General features: G+C 42.8%; 1 protein-coding gene and 1 long non-coding RNA gene across 3 annotated transcripts in view; one reads left to right on the top strand and one right to left on the bottom strand.

Annotated features, from left to right (window-relative positions):
• Positions 1-18,758, bottom strand: part of arhgap23b (Rho GTPase activating protein 23b) — a 74,916-nt gene that overhangs the window by 38,864 nt on the left and 17,294 nt on the right. The window contains exon 1 of one of the 2 annotated variants that reach the window (XM_071392446.1): positions 10,967-11,245. The exons of the other annotated variant lie outside the window; for it this stretch is intronic. Within the exon in view, the coding sequence (XP_071248547.1) occupies positions 10,967-11,020 (54 nt within the window). The 5' untranslated portion in view covers positions 11,021-11,245. Of the gene's footprint in view, positions 1-10,966; positions 11,246-18,758 lie in introns of those variants that run through there. 2 annotated transcript variants of the gene reach the window in all.
• LOC139570520 (uncharacterized) lies at positions 11,357-15,651 on the top strand. The gene is made up of 3 exons (XR_011674091.1): positions 11,357-11,703; positions 12,129-12,212; positions 12,359-15,651. It is a non-coding gene; the product is annotated as an uncharacterized lncRNA (long non-coding RNA).

Here is an 18,758-nt window from a genome sequence, read left to right as displayed (position 1 = left end):
GTAGGGGTATGGGGTATTTTAGGTAGATACAGTATGCACACGAAGGCAGGGTAAAGTGACTAGTCATCAGGATAAATAATAATAAGAGTAAAATAAAAAACAGAGTAGGAGCAGCATATGATGAGTGTAAGTGTGTGTGTGTGTGTGCGTGTGTAATGTGTGTTTGTGTCGGTATGTGTGTGTGTTTATGTGTGTTTGTGTTGTCAGTATGCGTATACAGTGTATGTGAATGTGTGGGGGTTTTGGGAAAGACTATCAGTGTGTATATTCAGTACAGTAAGCTCCAGTATTGGGACAGTGACTTTTGGAGCTCACTGTAGTGTGTATACTGTATATAGTCTTGTGAGTGTGCATAGAGTCAGTGCAAGATACGGTCAATGCAGATAGTCTGGGTAAACATGAATTAACTATTTAGCAGTATTATGGCTGTTTAGCAGTCTTATGGCTTGGGAGTAGAGTCTGTTGGTCCGAGAGCCGATGCTACCGTTTGCCGATCGGTAGCAGAGCGAACAGTCTATGGCTTGGGTGGCTGGAGTCTTTGGGAATTTTTCGGGCCTTCCTCTGACACCGCCTGATATAGACATCCTGGATGGCAGGGAACTCGGACCCAGTGATGTACTGGGCTATCCGCACCACCCTCTGTAGCGCTTTGCGGTCGAGGATGGTGCATTTGCCATACCAAGTGGTAATGCAGCCAGTCAAGATGCTCTCGATGGTGCAGCTGTAGAACTTTTTGATGATTTGAGGGCCCATGACAAATCTTTTTAGCCTCCTGGGGAGGAACGGCGCTGTCGTACCCTCTTCATGACTGTGCGGGTCTGTGTGGACCATGTTAAGTTCTTAGTTCTTAGTTATGTGGACATCGATGTGGATGTGGATGGGGGCATGCTCTCCCCTCTTTCTCCTGTAGTCCACAATCAGCTCCTTGAGAGGGACTACCTGAACTTTTGAAACAGTTTCTGTTGCGTGCCCTAATAAACACTACCCAGGCATGTAGATGCATGTTCTTGAATGGTATCGTAGGTTCTTTGTGGATTATAGGGACAGCACAGCTTCAAAGTGAACCTATGATGACGGTAGTTAACAACCGTATGGTTGAAATTCCAAGCAGGACAACACCTCAGTGCGCAATGTGTAAAAAATGGCCATTTTCCCATTGGATAGGGTTATTCACATTGGCGTTATGACAAGCCTTGCGGGGGCAGAAAGTGTGTTGTTTTGAATTGAGTTAGGGTCCGTTACTTTGTGGTGCAGTGATATGACAGGCTTGAAGCCGGACGGAGTGTTGCTTGAACCGTTCAAAATAAGCATGTCTAATTTAAGACTGCCTTCTCTGCCACAGTGTCTGAAGTGATGATATATAGCCAATCAGGGTTTGGATAAGAGCCATTTGATTGGATACAATTTGAGAGATTCTGATATGCAGTTACAAAAGTCAATGGCTGCAAACTCTGCTTTGAAGATAACACTTTTCCGAATGCAGCTTAGGATGACTGGTGCTTTGCCTATTTCATAGTTTCCTGTGCTAAGACTTTATCAAAGATATTGGCCAAACCTTTCTTTGGTGAAAGTCTTTGTTGGTCTGCTGTGTTAAAGCCTAGGCATTAGCTCGGCAAGCTAACACAAGTCTTCAGATTTCAGGCAAAGCTACTTGAGTGTGGTTCACTGACTGAACGCCCTCCGTTACACATGCTCTCTGTTGTGTTGACAGCAAGGTATGAAGAGAATGGAGGAATGAAGGGACGGAAGGAGGGATGATGCTGGTTTCCCTGGAGAGGCAAAGGGGGTGTCAGGTGAGGATTCACAGTGGCTGGGGGGGGGGTAATGGGGGTCATGGCATGCAATCCCTAATGCTCAGGGCAGCAGCTGGGCATCCAGATGGGGCAGACACCACAGAGAGCATTCTGGATTAAAGGGGGAGGCACATCCACCCCCCTACCCCCCACCCTATGCACTACTCACTCGCTGGGAGCAGAGGGCTTTGTTGACTGCACCTGATGCCCGTGCCCACCGCTGCCCCTCCCTTTTATCATTGTCTCTTTCATGTTTTTCACTCTGCCGTTATTATCGCTTTATATCGAGCTCCCACGCTCGCTAGCACTTTCTCTGGAAGTTTCTCGCGCTTTGTTTTCCTATTTTTTTTATTTGGTCTTTCTTTTCTCTTTGTTTTCCTATTTTTTATTTGGTCTTTCTTTTCTCTTTGTTTTCCTATTTTTTATTTGGTCTTTCTTTTCTCTCTTCATTCCATTGCTACACAGTAATCGCCATCCCGCTTTCATTGACACATTCCTGTGCAGCCCACCTGCTGGAGGAATAATGAGCCAGTGTTTGTTCTAACACACACACACACACACACATAGATATGTACACGCACGCACTCACATGAAAGGACACACACACACGTACACACACACACATGCAAGTGTAAGTACACGCAGTCGCACTTGAGCACAGACACACACTCCTTTCCCAGTCACTCTGGGTGGAAACCCCAGCTCTTACCTCAAGCTTGGGATAGCCATTAAGCCATTTATAAAGGTACAGAGCAGCAGCTCTATGCCCGACCTTTCAACTTTGCCCCATACACGCACGCGCACACACACACACATCGCATCGACCCACCTCATTCCCTTCCATCTCTCCCTGCCCCTGCCCTGTTCCCAGCTCAACAGAGGCTCATTGTCATGTCTGCATTTCAGAGCAAGACCCGGCCTGTCCCAGGGTGCCTCCCACCCCCTTTCTATACAGTAAAGCCCCATTCCATTTCTCCCTCTCGGCGAAAACAACACAACAATAATCGCTCCCATTTGGGGTCGACACAATTGCATCCTGTCACTCATTATGGTTCCCCCTCCACCAACACTTCCACTCCAGCGGACATACACTATCCCGACCAAAAGTATGTGGACACCTGCTCGTCGAACAACTCATTCCAAAATCATGGGCATTAATATGGAGTTGGTCCCCTTTGCTGCTATAATAAACTCTTCTGGGAAGGCTTTCCACTAGATATTGGAACATTGCTGCGTGGGATTGCTTCCATTCAGCCACAAGAGCATTAGTGAGGTCGGGCACTGATGTTGGGCGATTCGGCCTGGCTCGCAGTCGGCATTCCAATTCAGTCCAAAGGTATTCGAAGGGGTTGAGGTCAGTGCTATGTGCAGGCCAGTCAAGTTCTTCCACACCGATCTCGACCAAAAAATTCTGTGTGGACCTCGCTTTCTGCACGGGGAATTGTCATGCTGAAACAGGAAAGGGCCTTCCTCAAACTGTTCCAACAAAGTTGGAAGCACAGAATCGTCTAGAATGTCATTGTATGCTGTATCGTTAAGATTTCCCTTCACTAAGGGGCCTAGCCCGAACAATGAAAACAACCCCAGACCATTATTCCACCTCCACCAAACTTTTGCCACTGTGCATTTGGGCAGGTAGCGTTCTCCTGGCATCCGCCAAACCCGGATTTGTCCGTCGGTCTGCCAGATGGTGAAGGTGGCATCCTATGATGGTGCCACGTTGAAAGTCATTGAGCGCTTCAGTAAGGCCATCCTACTGCTAATGTTTGTCTATGGAGATTGCATGGCTGTGTGCTCGATTTCATACAACTGTCAGCAACGGGTGTGGTTGAAATAGCCAAATCCACGAATTTGAAGGCACACTTTTGTATATACAATGATTTCGGAAAGTATTCAGACCCCTTGACTTTTTCCACATTCTGTTACGTTACAGCCTTATTCTAAAATTGATATCTTCTATTCTCATCAATATACATTCAATACTCCATAGTGACAAAGCAAAAGCTGTTTTTTAGAAATGTTTGCTAATTTATTAAAAATCCAAAACTGAAATATCACATTTATATAAGTATTCAGACCCTTTACACAGTACTTTGTTGAAGCACCTTTGGCAGCTATTACATCCTCGAGTCTTCTTGGGTATGATGCTACAAGCTTGGCACACCCGTTTTTGGGGAGTTTCTCCCATTCTTCACTGTAGATCCTTTCAAGCTCTGTCAGGTTGGATGGGGAGCGTCGTTGAACAGCTATATCATGATCTCTCCAGAGATGTTTGATCGGGTGTCCGGACTCTGGCTGGGTCCAGACTCGGGTGCAAGTCCGGACTCTGGCTGGGAGAATTGTCCCGAAGCCACTCCTGCGTTGTCTTGGCTGTGTGTTTAGGGTCGTTGTCCTGTTGGAAGGTGAACCTTCGCCCTTCGCCCCAGAGGTCCTGAGTGGTCTGGAGCAGGTTTTCATAAACGATCTCTCTCTACTTTGCTCCATTCATCTTTCCCTCTATCCTGATTAGTCTCGCAGTCCCTGCCTCTGAAAAACATCCCCACAGCATAATGCTGCCACCACCATGCTTCACCGTAGGGATGGTGCCAAGTTTCCTCTAGAGTCTTTAGGTGCCTTTTAGCAAACTCCAAGCAGGCTGTTATGTGCCTTTTACTGAGGAGTGGCTTCCGTCTGGCCACTCTACCATAAAGGCCTGATTGATGGAATGCTGCAGAGATGGTTGTCCTTCTGGAAGATTCTCCCATCTCCACAGTGGAACTCTGGAGCTCTGTCAGAGTGACCATCGCGTTCTTGGTCACCTCCCTGACCAAGGCCCTTCTCCCCCGATTGCTCAGTTTGGCCGGGCAGCCAGCTCTAGGAAGAGTCTTGGTGGTTCCAAATTTCTTCAATTTAAGAAGGATGGAGGCCACTGTGTTCTTGGCGACCTTCAATGCCCCGGATCTGTGCCTCGACACAATCCTGTCTCAGAGCTCTACGGACAATGGTTTTTCTCTAAAAACGTGTTTCTGCTTTGTCATTATGGGGTATTGTGTGTAGATTGATGAGGAAAACATTTTAGAATAAGGCTGTAACATAACAATATGTTATGCCAAGGAGTCTGAATACTTTCCGAATATAGTGTAGTGTATAGTGTACATACCAACAGTTTGATAGGGGGAGATGGTGGTGAGATGAACCAGCGTTAGATAGTGGGAGAAGGTGGTGAGCAGCTTGAAATGTGTTAGCCTAGAACTGGGTGGTAATGGCAGTATGATCCATATGTTTCTGCTGAAGACAGCTTGTCTTGTTGTTGTTGTCTTGTCAAACGATGCAAAGATGCTGATGTTGAGGGTAGAAACAGTCATGTATTTACCCACTGCAAATTGGTGAACTTTGAGAGTTACCCTGAGCTTGTCCAAATGACACAGAACAAAATTTACCTTAATCCCAAACAAATACCCCTCCCTTCCAGCCTGACCGGCTTCACGGAGAAATCAAGGGCATTTCCCATGGCCTGACCAGGACTTGGCTTATCTACTTTACCACAGGAACCTGTATTGGCAGGCATTCCATTCTGTCACTCACTGTAACACAAAGGTAAACATTACAACTGGAGTGCAAATGGCCATTCAGGATCGTGTTTATTAGGGCACACTGTAGCAAAAAGGTTTAAAATATTGTATAACAGAAAACTAATATTTCTAGTGAGTGCTTCTTATTTATTGGAATTATTATTTTGGGGGTATTTTACCCCCTTTTTTATCTTGTCTCATCGCTGTAACTCCCCAACCGGCTTGCGAGGCAAAAGTTGAGTCATGCGTCCTCCGAAACATGACCCGCCAAACCACGCTTCTTAACACCCGCCTGCTTAACCCGGATGCCAGCTGCACCAATGTGTCAGAGGAAACACTGTTCAACTGAAGACCTAGGTCAGCCTGCAGGCGCCCGGCCCCCCACAAGGAGTCGCTAGATAGCGATGAGCAAAGTAAAACCCCCCCGGGCCAAACCCTCCCCTAACCCGGACGACACTGGGCCAATTGTGCGCCACCCTACGGGACTCCCGATCGGTTGTGATATAGCCCGGGAACGAACCCGGGTCTGTAGTGACGCCTTAGACCGCTGCGCCACTCCGTAGGCCCCATATGAGTGCTTCTTATTGGACAAGTTCATATAGTATTAGCCCGTTTCATTCAGTTTGGTACCGTGTTGTGCCAAGTGAACACGACCCAGATCATTATCAAACCTGATGTCGGCTTAAGGTTCTGTTGCTATGGGAAACACTAGTGAATCTTCTGAAAAGGGTGCATAGAGGCTTCTAACATAGGTCATTGCAATCAATCAATCAACCAATCAATCAATAGAACTAAGCCTAACTACATTAGCACTCACTGGCACAGTCACATATCATGAGACATGATCCAAGTCTGCTTGGTTTGTCCATTAGCCGTACATTGTAGAGTAATAGTGAAGACATCAAAACAACACATATGGAATCACGTAGTAACCAAAAAAGTGTTAAAAAAAATCAAAATACATTTTATAAGTTAGATTCTTCAAAGTAGCCACACTTTGATAACAGCTTTGCACACTCTTTGCATTCTCTCAACCAGCTTCACCAGGAATGCTTTTCCCAACCGCATTGATGGCGTTCACACATACGCTAAGTACTTGTTAGCTACTTTTCCTTCACTCTGCGGTCCAACTCATCTCAAACCATCTCAATTGGGTTGAGGTCAGGTGATTGTTTAGGGCAGGTCATCTGATGCAGTACTCCATCACTCTCCTTCTTGGTCAAATAGCCCTAACACAGCCTGAAGGTGTGTTGTCATTGTTGGTCATTGTCCTGTTGAAAAACAAATGATAGTCCCACTAAGCGCAAACCAGATGGGATGGTGTATCGCAACAGAATGCTGTGGTAGCCATGAATTCTTAATAAATCACTTACAGTGTCACCAGCAAAGCACTCCCACGCCATCACACTTCCTCCTCCATGCTTCATGGTGGGAACCACACATGCGGAGATCATCCGTTTACCTACTCTGCGTCTCACAATGACACGGCATTTGGAACCAAAAATCTCCAATTTGGACTCAACAGACCAAACGACAGATTTCCACCGGTCTAATGTCCATTGCTCGTGTTTCTTGGCCCAAGCAAGTCTCTTCTTCTTATTGGTGTCCTTTTAGTAGCGGTTTCTTTGCAGCAATTTGACCATGAAGGCCTGATTCACGCAGTCTCCTCTGAACAGTTGATGTTGAGATGTGTCTGTTACTTGAACTCTGTGAAACATTTATTTGGGCTGCAATTTCTTAGGCTGGTAACTCTAATGAACTTATTCTCTGCAGCAGAGGTAACTCTGGGTCTTCCTTTCCTGTGGCGGTCCTCATGAGAGACAGATTCATCATAGCGCTTGATGGTTTTTGCGACTGCACTTGAAGAAACTTTTCCTGGATTGACTGACCTTCATGTCTTAAAGTAATGGTGGACTGTCGTTTCTCTTTGCTTATTGGAGCTGTTCTTGCCATAATATGGACTTGGTCTCTTACCAAATAGGGCTATCTTCTGTATACCACCCATACCTTGTCACAACACAACTGATTGGCTCAACGCATTAAGAGGGAAAGAAATTCCACAAATTAACTTTTAACAAGGCACACCTGTTAATTGAAATGCATTCCAGGTGACTACCTCATGAAGCTGGTTGAGAGAATGCCAAGAGTGTGCAAAACTGTCATCAAGGCAAAGGGGTGGCTACTTTGAAGAATATAAAATACAGTTGAGGTCAAAAGTTTTTCACAATTCCTGACATTTAATCCCAGTAAAAATTACCTGTCTTAGGTCAATTAGGATCACCACTTTATTTTAAGAATGTGAAATTTCAGAATAATAGTTGAGAGAATGATTTATTTCAGCTTTTATTTCTTTCATCACATTCCCAGTGGGGCAGAAGTTTCCATACACTCAATTAATATTTGGTAGCATTGCCTTTAAATTGTTGAACTTGGGTCAAACGTTTCGGGTAGCCTTCCACAAGCATCCCACAATAAGTTGGGTGAATTCTGGCCCATTCCTCCTGACAGAGCTGATGTAACTGAGCCAGGTTTGTAGCCCTCCTTGCTCGCACATGCTTTTTCAGTTCTGCCCACAAATTTTCTATGGGATTGAGGTCAGGGCTTTGTGATGGCCACTCCAATACCTTGACTTTGTTGTCCTTAAGCCATTTTGCCACAACTTTGGAAGTATGCTTGGGGTCATTGTCCATTTGGAAGACCCATTTGCGACTAAGCTTTAACTTCCTGACTGATGTCGAGATGTTGCTTCAATATATCCACAACATTTTCCCATCCTCATGATGCCATCTATTTTGTGAAGTGCACCAGTCCCTCCTGCAGCAAAGCACCACCACAACATGATGCTGCCACCATCGTGCTTCACGGTTGGGATGGTGTTCTTCAGCTTGCAAACTTCCCCATTTTTCCTCCAAACATAGCGATGGTCATTATGTCCAAACAGTTCTATTTTTGTTTCATCAGACCACAGGACATTTCTCCAAAAGTACGATCTTTGTCCCCATGTGCAGTTGCAAACCGTAGTCTGGCTATTTTATGGCGTTTTTGGAGCAGTGGCTTCTTCCTTGCTGAGGTGCCTTTCAGGTTATATCGATATAGGACTCGTTTTACTGTGGATTTAGATACGTTTGTACCTGCTTCCCCCAGCATCTTCACAAGGTCATTTGCTGTTGTTTTGGGATTGATTTGCACTTCTCGCACCAAAGTACGTTCATCTCTAGGAGACAGAACACGTCTCCTTCCTGAGCAGTATAACGGCTGCGTGGTCCCATGGTGTTTATACTTGCGTACTATTGTTTGTAAAGATGAACGTGGTACCTTCAGGCGTTTGGAAACTGCTCTCAAGGATGAACCAGACTTGTGGAGGTATACAATTGTTTTTCTGAGGTCTAGGCTGATTTATTTTGATTTTCCCATGATGTCAAGCAAAGAGGCACTGAGTTTGAAGGTAGGCCTTGAAATACCTCCAATTGACTCGAATGATTTCAAATAGCCTATCAGAAGCTTCTAAAGCGATGACATTTTCTGGAATTTTCCAAGCTATTTAAAAGCACAGTTAACTTAGTGTATGTAAACTTCTGACCCACTGGAATTGTGATACAGTGAATTATAAGTGAAATAATCTGTCTGTAAACAATTGTTGTAAAAATTACTTGTGTCATGCACAAAGTAGATGTCCTAACCGACTTGCCAAAACTATAGTTTGTTAACAAGAAATTTGTGGAGTGGTTGAAAAATGAGTTTTAATGACTCCAAATGTATATTTTGATTTGTTTAACACTTATTTGGTTACTACATGATTCCATATGTGTTATTTCATTGTTTTGATGTCTTCACTATTATTCTACAATGTAGAAAATAGTAAAAATAAAGAAAAACCCTTGAATGAGTCTGTGTGTCCAAATCTTTGACTGGTACTGTATATAGCCTATCCATATGATGCAACACATTTTGCATTTGTTAGGCACATTTCTACTTAAGTTTGAGCCTAAACAATTGGACTAGGTGTCTGCCTGAAAGGTTGTATAGCCTAAAGTAGAGTCTAAATGCCTTGGAGAAATGCTACTGTTTACCCATGTGACTACACCAGGCCAAAGCAACCACGGCGGCACAAACGAATTGCCCTTTTACTTTAGAGCTTTCAGCAAATGCTTGAAGGCTTGATACTGGACATATAAGGCAAGAGGAGTCTGCTTGACTGAGCACACATAATCCAATGGGGGAATTTGAAAGAAAGTTAGATAACGGAAGACATTTGGAAGTTTGAGAAGTTGAATCAATGAACTTCCGGAAACAAAATTGTCACATGTGGTGCTTGAAATGTGGAACGGTAAACACAACACAGTAGCCTAAATTGAAGGTCAAGCAAGCTATAAGTCAATGTGAACTACAAGTAAAACTATAAGTTGTTTAATTTTACTTAATTTACTGTTATCTGAATAACCTCCTTTACAGTGCAACTGGTTAAATGTGGCCATCAGTTTGCCCGACAACATGTATGGCAACTTGAAGACCATGAGTCGTTTGGCAGTCTATATGTCTCTCCAGCAGTTAAAGCATGGGATAGCCCAGATTCCTGAAACATTGTAGCCCAAATGAACAACATATTTTCCCAACCCTCTACATTGTAACAGTGAGGAAAGTGTAACGGCTACAATGTGCCCTCTGTCTACGGGGCTGCACCTGTGGGCTGACATATGGAAATTGATGCATTCTAACCCAATTTCATATTGTCTCACTCCCACATCCACCCACCCTTACTTATATTCTGATGGGGGTGCATATAAGGCTCAAACATGTCCAGTAGTGCATTCATTGACCATGGTGGAAAATCAGGTTGAAATTTTCTTACAGTAGGTTATAACAGAATAATAAAGCATGTATTGTAGTTTAAAGCTCTTGGGGACTCCATTACAGTAATGAAAAAGCTTTTAGGTAGTAGCATGAAATCAAGTTGACAACACCACTTGAATTATTTACAAATGCATTCACCGTTTTGTCATGTAACTTAGAGTGCATGCCTAAAATAATGTGGCCCCTGTTTTTTTTATTCGAACTAGCGAACGTTGCACATATTTTCTTTACTAATAGATGTGAACGTTATGTTAATATCAAATTGTCGCACAACATCATATGTGATAGTAGTTTGACAAGTCCAGTGTATAGACTATTGTGTGGTGCAGAAGATTGCAAAACAACATTACTGACAGTTCAAGCTAAAGGCAGGCAGCCTTTGTATTACGTTTTTAGACTGATAGAAAGTGTAGCCTATACAACAAAACTGTGTAGTGTACTGAGTGTAGCCTACATTACATTAGTACACAATGAGTTGCCCCCCCGCGGAGAAGCTTACAATAAGAGCACGAACGTTCGCTCCCTGGAAAATATTTAGCCTAACAGATATTTAGGTCCCGGGTAGAGCATAGCGATTCCCACAGGAGACCAGTCCGAAAAAGTACGAAAAATGTATGCTACTGTAAATCGCCTTGGATAAGAGCGACTGCTAAAAGACAACAACAAAATGTACCAAGAGAAAGACGAACTACTTTTTTTTCAATTAAATAATAGTTACAGTAAGTCAATTGCAATTTAAAGAAGCAATGTCTCAACGACAAGTGCACTTACTTCGTTTTCAGAGCGAGGTGGAATTCCAACAAGGCAAAAGGTAACGCCATTCATTGGGCAGCTCGGAGCGTTTCTGCCTCAAAAGTTGTCACGGTGTTGTTGTAAACAAACAAAAAAATACTTGTAAACTATTTTACTGTCGACATTATGCCAACTCTATCACACAGGTAGGCTTTACTCTACCTCCCCCGTAGTGTGGATAGGTAGAAATGTCCCCTCCCTCAGTTTTGATTCTTTCGATGTCAATCTCCCATTTCGGTGTTACCGCGTTCCCACATACGCGCGAGCGACGCGCAAACTCGAACGCAACAAAGGTCCCGCCCCACCCTCGTGGTTATGGGCGTGACCGAAACAGCAGCCAATGCGTTTTAGTGACGAATGGATGTACTGTTGTAATGAACGCGTTGGCGCGCAGGAGGTAGCGATCTTTAAATCAAGGGAGTGGCAATAGTTGTCATGGTGCGGCAGCTGCAGTGATCTCTCCTTCTCCGAATATTGGATTAGAAAAAGTGGATTTTCGATTCGTGTGGCTATTAGCGATGATTGTATGAGATTATTCCTCGCGTTCCTGAGTGGCGCAGCGGTATAAGGCACTGCATCTCTAGTGCTAGAGGCGTCATTACAGACACCGCGTTTTGATTCCAGGCTGTATCACAACTGTCCGTGATTGGGAGTCTCATAGGGCGGCGCACAATTGGCCCAACGTCGTCCGGGTTTGACCGGTGTAGGCCATCATTGTAAATAAGAATTTGTTCTTAATTGACTTGCCTAGTTAAAGGTTACTTTTTATATGCAATTAGGGCAAAAAGTACAAAGAGCAAATAGTTAAATGTGTAACATTGCTCATGTTCTCATCTCTCCCTATACCATGCACATATAACAGAAACCCTAACAAAAACAGTTCAAGATATGGCAATAACTATAAGAGCAATTTATGATGGAAAAGAACGATAGTTAGTTAGTGCGCTTGTCAGTGGCAGGAATTTTAGTTGTGGTGCTGGTGTGTGTGTTTTTTGCACGAGTCCGAAATATCTTGTTATTGTCATAGAAATGTCTGTGTCACTGTTTGGTATCTATAATGTGTTGCATTGTCTGTGTTAATGTTTTATGTTCTGTCTGTCTAAACTGTGATTTGCATCTTGTTTGTCTGTCTGCCATATAGACCTACTTAACCCAGGCTGAATTACATCCGGCCGTGATTCGGAGTCCCATAGTGCGGTGCACAATTGGCACAGCGTCGTCTGGGGTAGGCCGTCATTGTAAATAAGAATTTGTTCTTAACTGACTTGCCTAGTTAAATAAAGGTTAAATAAAAAAATAAAACAATTCGATACTGTGACTTGTGTTTGCATATACTGTATGTTTTCTATGGCTCTCTCTGTGTGTCTATAGAGCGCTGTGTATCTGTGGGAGAATCATCACACCCGGAGCAAGAGTGTGTGTGCTGCACGTGGTCGCTGGAGCGAGACACACTCCAATGCTGATGTTAGCCGACATTCCCCTCAGGCCAGAGAATGGAGCATGCGTGGAGACAGTCGTCATCATCCCCCCCCACACACACACACACACTGTGAGTCATTATGTAATAGCGTTGCATGAAAACATCAAGGAGACAGAGGAGAATAATAGAGTATGTAATCTACATGTTCACTCTGATGCACGCGCACACACACACACATATATATGTCCCTAGAGTGACCACTAAAGCCTAGTATCCACTTGTTTTTGACCTAAGACACGCTATATTGAAATTGCTCGTGAGCATCCTGATGAAAATGCAGTCCTTTTAGGGATTTTAGGATCTGCTTCTCATCTTATCTCATCCTATGAATACTATAACCCAGATTTAACATCAGACTGCCCTTCTATCAACTGATTATGGCTTGTCCCAAATGGCATCCTATCCACTATATGGGCCGGGGTCAAAATAAGTGCACTATGTAGGGCAGGGGTACACAACTCTTACCCTACGAGGTCCAGAGCTTGCTAGTTTTTTGTTCTACATGATAATTAATTGCACCCACCTGGCGTCGTAGGTCAAAATTAGTACCTGATTAGAGGGCAACAATGAAAAAAAACAGTGGAACTGGCTTCGAGGTCCAGAGTTGAGTTTGAAGGATATATGGAATAGCGTGCCATTTGGGACGCAACCTACATCACAGTCATATTGGAACAGTCATATTTCATGTTTAGTAGATGGTAGAATCGCTTAACGTTGGTTACGTAACTGTTGCCCTACCTTCCTAGGCTACGTGTAGTACGTATGTCATGGATGGAGAGGAGATGGGGGTTATTGTGCTCCTGCCTGTCTGGAAGCTCGTATCATAGGAAGGCAGGTTGTCTGCCCCACGTAGAACACTGAGAAAGGCTTTAATTAATAATAATTGATATAGCGCTTTTCTACCGAGGAACTCAAAGCACTTTACACAGTAAGGGGAAAACTCACCTCCTCCACCACCAATGTGCAGCTTCCGCCTGGGTGATGCACAGCAACCATTTTTGTGCCGGAACACTCACCACACATCAGCTGATATATGCCAATTAGGAATGAGAGGGATGATGGAATGGGGCCAGGTTGGGAATTTAGTCATGACACACCTCTACTCTTACAATAAGTGCCATGGAATTTTTTATGACCACAGAGAGTCAGGACACCCGTTTAAAGTCCCATCTGAAAGACGGCACCCTACACACGGCAATGTACCCTTCACTGCCCTGGGATTTTCTTAGATCGGAGGGAAGAGTGCCCCCTACTGGCCCTCCAACACCACTTCCAACAGCATCTGGTCTCCCATCCAGGACCGACCCTACTTAAATTCAGATGCAAGCCAGCAGTGGTATGCAGGGTGGTATGCTGCTGGCTTACCTCTGAAGCTAAGCAGGGTCGGCTGCTTTAGTGCTGAGGATTTAGAACATAGGCTACCACAGTGCACAACTTTTCTCTGAAGCGTTCAAAAGTTAGTGTAGACCATATTATTGTTTCCATCCCCACCCCCCCCAAACGAATCCCAAAGCCTTCCCTGTCTCTCTGAATGGTTCATCTTTTTTTTTAGTTCAAATTTAGTCAAGAGGAAAAGAGGGCATTCCTTGGCCCCCATTGTCCCCCAGAGACCCCTGAATGATATGTCATCCTCCCATGAAAATATACAGATTTGGTTTGGACCGACAGATCACTTTCACCCACAGATAAGTCCACAGGGCCAGTGCATGTGTAAGAGCCAGTGTAGCAGACGTGTATCCAGTCCAGATAAAATAGACACAGACAGCACAAATCAACATGCCTGTATCATTTCCCCCTCGGAGTCCTTTCTTGTCTCAAATCTATCCTCTTAATATGCAGCCGATATTGTTTCAAGATGCACTCCATCATCGAGATATGCTCCCCATGTACAAAAAGATTGTTTTTATGCTAAATTTGTTCAGTCTTTTTTTATATGTAGTGCTATATTAAACCAACAGAGGGCAGGAGTATACAGACACACAACCACACACCACCAATTTCTCAATGACCAGTGGGAAAAGAACTCTATCTCTACCTACCACAATGAGCACACAAATAGGTCAAGTATGATCTATCCAAGCAAGAAATAAGCACCTATTAGCTAAACAAACAACAAGCAATGTCTCTTAAAATGTTATAACTAGCATCTGCATTTTTATAATATAAAAGATCATTATTTTTTCTGTTACTTCATCTGAAAAAGTCATATGACTAACCAGGTTCCCATCCAACCATTTGATGCGGATTAATTGCCTGACACAAGAGAGAAGTCACGACGGTGCTGATGGAAACAGGAAATGCAGGTACGATTGTATAAATGTCGACAGACAGTTTGTTTGTTAGACATGATGGGATATTTTTGTGTTGGTCAAATTAATGATATGAGAAATGGCAGTGCACAAATCTTTATATAATAACCATCATATCGAAGTAAATTTGTGAGTCACGCGATGATATGTTGCATGGTCCTCCCACTACGATTTGGGAAAGCCTGCAGTTAATTAGGCTCCACATTGAATAAGCAGGGGCTCAACTTTGGTTTTAGAAATGAGGGGGACATTATTATTATTAATTTTTTGTCAGATAAACACTCCAAACAGCCTACCTGACTGCTTGGAGGCATCCGCATGCTCCTAAAGCACACGGTTGCATCGTTTATATCACATTCCAATGATAAAACTGTGGGTGTTGTGAAAGTTGCGCCCCTGGAAATAAGTAATGATGAACTTCACAGGGTTGTGAAAGTGCACGGTTATGAGTTTAATGCTCCTTTCCAACAAATATTGAGGGTTTTATTCTGGTGAAATGATGAACAATGCTTAGCTGCCGTTTGACAAATAAAATAATCTCGCTCTTATCCATAATAATCTCATCATTGTCACGCCATGACCTTAGTTATCTTTGTTTTCTTTATTATTTGGTTAGGTCAGGGTGTGACAAGGGTGGTTTGTTTAGTTTTTGTATTGTCTATGGTTGCCTAGATTGGTTCTCAATCAGAGGCAGCTGTTTATCGTTGTCTCTGATTGGGGACCATATTTAGGTAACCATATTCCTTGGGTATTTTGTGGGTTGTTATTCTATGTTTAGTTGCCTGTTCTGCACAAGCCATATTGCTTCACGTTTTGTTGTTTTGTTTAGTTCTGTATAGTGTTCTCTCTTTTATTAAAGAGTTATGTTCGCTTACCACGCTGCGCCTTGGTCTCCTCATTATGACGGCCGTGACAATCATGTAGGTAACCGTACCGTACCGTATTTGCGAGCTGTTGGCTAGAGTGCACATACTAAGATCAGAGTGGGCACATTTGCTATGTAACGCAACACTTTTTGTGACCAAACCAACAGTAGAGTTGAAAATGGAATGTAAATCCATTTAATTTGTATTTTTTATTTGGTACATGTGAATATAACCTCAAAAGTTATTTTTATGTGCACTACGTCACCACGCACGGCCTTTTATCCTCAATAAATCAGTTTGACAGAAACATCTCTGGTGGGAAAATGCGCATATTGTTTCATGCAGATTTTAGAATATTCGCATTAAAAACTTTCGCCATTTGGATGGGAACCTGTGACTATTTTGGGGTTTTCTTTTTGTTTTCTTTTTATATCACATTTGTGTTATTTTTATTGTGCATAGCTCTGTTGCCAATTGTTGTGTGCTGCTTCAGAAACCTTTGTTTTGATCAAGTAAATAATCTAGACGAATTACTGGGTGGCTTCCATCAGTGGCCTATAGATTAGGGTCACTGACTATAAACCCTCAAACAAAGGGGTACAAAGCATCAGGGGTGGAAGTAACGAATTACAAATACTCTCGTTACTTCAATTTAGTCGTTTTTCTGATTACTTGTTGGGTGAATTCAGAATAAGTGGGACGCTTTTTGCATTTTCCCGTTCTGTAACCTCTTCTGACATCTATCCAACATATTAGCCCAGCACATAATACATTTCTGAAATCCTCAAGATGTTTTATAATCCATAACAGAAGTGATTAAAAAAAATCATACTTGAGTAAAATTAAAGTTACCTTAATAGAAAATGACTCAAGTAAAAGTGAAAGTCACTCAGTAAAATACTACTTGAGTAAAAATCTAAAAGTATTAGGTTTTAAATATACTTAAAGATGCACTATGCAAAAATCGTTCCGCCATTTCCTGGTTGCTAAAATTCTAAAAGTTTGCCTAATTTCAGTTTATGTGACAAAACAAGCAAGTATAGTGTAGAGAATCATTGTGCCATCTAAACAGCTGTGAGATACAGTACATTTTCCGATAACCAAAAATACTGTATTTTCAGCTGTTGGAAGCTGCAGTACAAAACCGAAAGTAAAAGAAGCAAAAACTAAATTTAAGAACGGGAAGCATAGAAAAAGCCACATAGAATATCTACCTCTTCTTAGACTTGCTTTCAATGAGAATGACAGATCTATAACACATATTTCTATGTGAATTTGGTCGGGGTCTCCCAAAAAGTTACATATTGCAGACATCCCATTTTTAAAGACGGTTATTTCCATTGTTAGAGCGGCCACTAGGTTGGGCCACTAGAGTACCTGAAGTATGGCTAGGCTGAGAACAACACATTCTGAGAACCTTATGTTTCTTAGAACAACCACACTCTCACTTTGCTATATGCTTATTTTGCATACAACCTTCCCAAAACATTCTGGGAATGGTGCAGGATAGTTGCTTGGCTTTGGAACATTCTCAGCTCATTTAAGGAACAAAATAACGTAATTTTCTTGGCATTTCATTACTTTAACAGACCGTTTCCTAAAAGTTGAATAATGGTTACATTTATGTACATTCTCCAACTGGTTTGACATTGGGAATGTCCTCAAAAGGTTCAGAGAACATTGAGAAACAACTTTCTCCAGTGGGAATTTCAACACTTTAGCGTAACGTTTCCAACAGGAGGATGAGACAGAGCAACAGAGGCAGCATTCATCTGATGAAGATGATTTCTCCTCATCACTGATGCCCAAAAGGTCACAAGGCACAGGGTAGCTGGATGGGTACCTTGCCTGTGTGTCAAACAAGATGGACTTGCTTCATTCCTTTCCATACATAAATAAGCGGTCCCTCAAACTGAACACAGGCCTGCCTGCCTCTGCCGCCCGTGAGCGTCTTTTAAAAAAAACTTTGTTGGGACTGTTCTTCACTGCAAAGCGAGCCAGTATAGGCTCGGTTCACTTTGAAAATCAGCGCCTGCTGAAACTGAACAGCAAGTTCAGAGAGAAGTGAAAGCGTTAGAACAAAAGTCATTTGTTTTTGTGCAAAGGAAAACTACACAACCAATGTACTCTAATGCAACATATGTAGCCCTTTCTCTATTTCAGGGGGGTTTGCTCATACATTTTTATTTCCAGGATGTTCTGTTGTTGCCTCCAGAGCTCATTTGCCATCAAATCCTTTAGGTATGTTCAGTGTGTAATTCATCAGTACATTTTAAGAGATTTTAACGTTGAATATATTTTCAAATATGAGTAATATTGACAAATCTTTCCTTTTTTGTATACAGACGTGCCTTGTTGCAACTCAAACAATAAATTAAATTAGTTCACACTGTACATTACTTTCCTCTGTTCCTTTTTACATTTACTTCATGGAAAAGATCTGGTGTAACAACGTTCAGGTAATCTTAGTGAAATTAGCTATACGGTCAATGTTTTTATTATAAAAGTAATTCAATTACTTTTACTCTGAGTACTTTTTAAATGAGCTACTTTTTACTTTTACTTGAGTCGTTTTTTAGACCAGTGCTTTTACTGCTACTTGAGTAGAATTTCATTTAAAGTAACAGTCCCTCTACTTGAGTAGGATATTTCAGTACTTTTTCCACCCCTGCAAAGCACTCCTTTTGACATATCACACCTCCCTCCAAATATGTGTATCCAGGAAACACTGACAGAGAGGTATTATCCTTATCCGTAACACCCTTCTGCCCTACAAAAAAGTAAGCCTACAGATTTAGTCTATACTCCGCTGTGCTAGAAAGTGATGATGTAAAAAGGAAGGGGGCAGAAGCCAGAGCCAGGGGGGACTCCCCTGGGACAGGATGGGTGTGTATGTCTGCGTGCCATAGACACTAATCTGGCCTTGTCCTGACGGGTTTCACCCCCGCCCCATGACGTACCAACACAACCCTCCCCCACACATCCCTCCTATCATCACATACCCTGTGATCTTTTGAACACCCCCTTCCCCGATCGGATCAGATTACCCAACCCTACATCCAATTTTACCCATAAGGAGGTTTACAAAATATCTGACCCTGGATCTGTGGTTAGGG

The sequence above is a fragment of the Salvelinus alpinus genome, chromosome 3, assembly GCF_045679555.1.
Source record: "Salvelinus alpinus chromosome 3, SLU_Salpinus.1, whole genome shotgun sequence".
Lineage (NCBI taxonomy): Eukaryota > Metazoa > Chordata > Actinopteri > Salmoniformes > Salmonidae > Salvelinus > Salvelinus alpinus.
Note: the sequence above shows the minus strand (reverse complement) of the source record. Positions and strands in the feature narration are given on the sequence as shown.